The sequence below is a fragment of the Trichinella spiralis genome (genome assembly GCF_000181795.1).
Source record: "Trichinella spiralis strain ISS 195 chromosome Unknown Scfld3, whole genome shotgun sequence".
Classification (NCBI taxonomy): Eukaryota; Metazoa; Nematoda; class Enoplea; order Trichinellida; family Trichinellidae; genus Trichinella; species Trichinella spiralis.
In genome coordinates this window covers 16,482-21,176 of record NW_003526942.1, presented here as the reverse complement: position 1 = coordinate 21,176, position 4,695 = coordinate 16,482, and the positions used below count along the sequence as shown (strand labels likewise).

General features: G+C 33.2%; 1 protein-coding gene across 1 annotated transcript; it reads left to right on the top strand.

Annotated features, from left to right (window-relative positions):
- Positions 1–282: 282 nt before the first annotated feature.
- Positions 283–829, top strand: Tsp_12189 (hypothetical protein; the record flags this gene model as incomplete). The annotated part of the gene is made up of 3 exons (XM_003378705.1): positions 283–351; positions 605–680; positions 734–829. Coding segments are annotated over 3 exons (241 nt in total), but the record flags the coding sequence as incomplete, so codon positions are not given.
- Positions 830–4,695: the final 3,866 nt, after the last annotated feature.

Sequence of the window (4,695 nt, the reverse complement as noted above, 5' to 3'; positions counted from 1 at the left end):
GTCCACAGCTGCAGTTTTCAGCTGAAACTGGGAGGGGGGATTGTAGAATATTAGCACTGAAATATTTTCTCATTTCAGCTGTAGCGCTCTCGGAAAATGTTTCTCGTTCGCAAAAGAATTTAATCTTTCCAATCTTTCTTTCGCTCCTGTTCACAAGAGTTATTGTTTTTCTTCTTATGTTTCATTTAATAAAAAATAAAATCTTGAATTCTGTTTAAAATAAGCATCGGTAATTATACATTTTGTGTAAACTGTATTAAATTTGTTTTTCAATATTTAAAGTAAACCGACTACTGGGTTGACTAAACATTCAAGTTGCAATTCTTGTATTACTATGGTTCAACATTCCAGGTCAAAAATACCTATTGCATTTTGAAATGATTTTACCAAACAAAGGTGAAAGCAAAGAAATTTATTTGTTTCGCTCTGTTGCCATCGTAAAAAGTCATTAGATGTCAAATTATGAAAACAAAAAATGACCTAGATAAACACGTTTATTTAACATCTCTTTGTTCAGTTATCTCTTCTTCAGGCTGTTCATTTGTTGCTTCTATATTTTTGTAGAATAATGCAATTAGATAATAAAGATATTTAATTTGTAAAGAACAAAACCCTCAATTCCATTTTTCATTTATTTCACTTCTCAATGCTTATCATTAGCTTGTGCTATTTTCCGTATCGTAGGTTTCAGATGTGTTTTGGAATGATGAGAATAAATACTAATGAATTTCAGTTTGTATCTCAAAGAACCAACATAAGCCAATACACAAAGGCAGATGCCACACGCTCAAGTGCACAAATCATAATGACAAATACGGGTTGTAAATAAACATACAAACAATGGCTTAATGTAGCACATTATTATTGTAATATTACAGCTAATCCATTTTTTCAACATAACGATTAGTTGGTTGCCGTGGAACAGTGTCTACAAGTTTAGAAATGGACTTTTTCCACGTTATCGTTGTATTGCCCATCTTGCCCATGGTGTATATTGCAATAAAGTTCAGATTTGCTTGTAAAATAGAAATTTCTGTACTATACATTTGCTAAGTTCTGAAGCCCTTATGTCGAATAGCAGAAAAGTTTCTGTGAAAACAGTCTGTTGATCAGCATAGATGTGAAGAAACAAAATGCAAAAGCAAACTTACAAAAACAAAATTAAGCAATAAGATAATGTTTTGTTAACAGTGAAATGTAAAACGCAAAAGCTTTTTAAAAGCATCATTTGCAGTCTGAAAACAAATATACACATTTCCAGGTTATAACTAAAAGCTTTTTCTTTTAAACAGTAAATGCTTTTTTATGTCCATATAAAGTATTTTAATGGTAATGCACCCACATTTGATAAAGATTTGATAAACAACAATCATCCAATCCCAGATCACAGCTGAATAGCTAATCAAATGGCACAGTTACGATGATAACCACATGTTGAACATTCCAGATCAAAAAGGATCTGTTAGATTTTGAAAACATTTCACCAAACAAAACATAAAGAAAAGAAAATTATTTTTCATCTCACGTTATCTTCCTCTAGCACTGCATATTTTCCGCCAAAATATGATCATCGTCGGCAGGCATAAAGCATATATTGATCTTTCATTTGCCGGCCTTGACCCTTCTGCAAAGCAGCTAAAACCTATTTAAGTACAAAAGGAAAATCTACATGTGATAAATTTTTCAGAAGCTGAAATCAGAAAAATAAGTCGATGCTAACATTAAGCAATCACCACTCCTTATATTGGCTGGCAACTTCAGTTGTAGAAAATTCCGTTCTATTTTTAGATACGGGTGTGTCCTGCTTGCATCGATTTGGATGAAGCAAACAAGCGTTGTTTCCTTCATTTCTATCCCTCAGACTTGACAGTTGACTGAGAACATGCAGCGGCGATGAAATTTTTTTTAATCATATTACAAATACTAATGACTAAAAGTGCAAAGTGGAAAAGTAATATACTTAAAAAAACAGCTAAAAACAGTGAAAAAATTTAACTGTTAAATTGGTGACGTCACCGATCAAACACTAAAAGAGGTCAAACGATACGTAATGAATTGCTATGTAATTAAAAATTTGGACAAATGAAATGAAAAAAATTGTAGCTAATCAAAGCAGAACAATTTTAATCAAAGAAAAGTTTTGGCGATAGAACCAACGCTATTACGCCATACTGCCAGCATATAACAAATATTTCAGAGCATAACCATTCTCCGCTTCATATATCCAGTTGATCTTCACACTGTACTTTCCCGGTCAAATGGTCCAATGGCCAATACGTATGGTAAAATGTAAAAGTGGCAATCACAATTTCACCACAACTGATTATTTTTAGCAATATATAGCTGCATAATGGGTTTTTAAAGCTGCCATAAAGAACTGACTGTTTTTGTCGTATATTCAGCTAAAAACAGTGACTCTTGAACAAACATCAAGTAGGTCTGAGAGCACTTACAGACACCCATGAAACATACCGTATTTATCTTTTGGGTTGACACCCTTTTTGACTAATCTACTCTATAAAATCCAAAGAAACTTTATCCCAGATTCCATAAAGCACGCAAACATGGACTACATTCAAAAATGATCACTCTGGTAACCTCAAAGCATTTTCCCGATTACTAATATGCGAATTATTCCAGAATACACCGAAATACAAAGAAGGCAAGATTACTGATTAAACAAGAAGCAATGGCAAAGATAAGAAAGAGAAAATCACAAATTATTGATAAATGTAAATAAGGTAAAAATTGAAATGGAAAAATCATAACAATTATTCAAAAGTTGTTGTTTTCTGTTATTATTATGAAGCGAGAATGTGAGTATTATAAATTGAAAAGGTTTTCAGTTTAAGCTTTGCGTCCAGTGGCTGAAAGCTAAATAGCCGATATGTCTACGAAATGCGGAATATTTCATATCAATGAAAATCAAGCAATGCAATACTGGAAATGATATTAATTTCAGAAAGAAAAATTTGTAGAAGCTAATATATATAAAAGTTAAATTCTACCTACAACGGGCAGCAGGTTGTCCGCGTGCAAATTACCCTACCCAAAAATCATGGGGTGAAGGGTTCGAATCTGCTAGCCACATGTAAAATGTATGCCTGTAACAGCGCAATTCAGCATGCGCTTCTACAAGCTAATCATCTGCTATAGCAAACCAATGCAATAATTGGTTGTTACGGACCTTATAGGTGGCGTTAACAACCTAGCTTTCTGCAAAGCAGAAAAATCCCTCCCTCGACATTGATAAATCCAATAAGCCGATGGATTTACTGAATCTTTTCTTTCATCTATCCGATTATCAGAGATGCCAATAATTGGCTACATTTAATAACTAGAAATCTTTTCCACTTTCAACCACGTTACGGGGTTAAATTACATTATAAAATCATTCAAACTGATGTTTTGATGTCGTTAAGTATTTTTTATTTGTATTTGCTATCGATTCATATAAAACGTATGTGAGACATACAACTAATCCACACACGGTACACAATTTATTTAGAATTGTAAGTTGGAAAGCGTCACGTTTTATTCACATAATAATTCTTAGCATTTTCTTTCTTTGGTTTACTTTTAGATCAAAATAAATTGTAAAATTACTATTTAAAATTCTGTTCAAAATGCAAATTTAGCAATAAAATATCCCAAATGCCTTCCTTTTCTAATTAACATTGCTCACACTGTAAACTGTCTAAATGCACAACTTATCATCAGCAGTGTTGCGGTCATTTTTCAAAACTTGTAATCTTTAAACTGCTAGATATGGTATTGATGGGGAGGGCCCACATGAGCAATTTCACAAATAATAAAAGCAAGGCAAACAGAACCGTCATATTGCAAACTCTCAACGCCGCAAACATACCCTGGTACCATTGAAGACACGCTGATCTACCCAGACATCAGCAGGAATCTGTAGATGACACGGAATAAAGTCAAGAAATCAAGCGGAAATCCATGAAAGCTTAAATCACAATCACGATGCGTTACCAGTGAATATGCCATGACAAAATAGGTTGAAACTCACGAAGCTAACCAAGAAAGAGAATATTTCGATACCATCAAAGAATAACATAATAAATAAGCCTTTCACTATAAGCAGGAAACAGAAGCAGATATTACAAAATTTGACAAAGCAAAAGTAACAACCTTAATATGACAAAGTTATGAGAGAGATGTAGAGATAATTTTGCATATAACTGCAGAAGGAAGGAATAATATAAATGTCAGCATACCTCAGCGGAAAATAAGTAAAATTGCTGTTAGTCATATCAAGGCTCAAAGTCAACAGATAAGATAACTGCAACTTGGCATATCACCATCAGGATAAAAGAGATTAACTTGTTCTGCATGTTCGGCTGAAATGCTTCACGTTGCATGCTTGAATGCACTGTTTTTTTGTCACGTTCTGGTTTCAAATTAAATTGTCTTCCATTATCACATTGACGTGAACATTTATTAATTTCAATATAAGTATTTCATTTTATAATGAAATAAATCAACTATTAATATTGAAAATGTCACATACATTCACATACATCATGATCCATTAAAATTTAATATTAAATACATGGCTTGTGATGATAAAACTGCTAATGAAATAACTGAATATCGTGGTTTGCCCCCACTTGGTCCCACTTCTGTTCCCATTCGGTCCCACTGTTCATTTATTGGTTCGGTGACCACGCTATC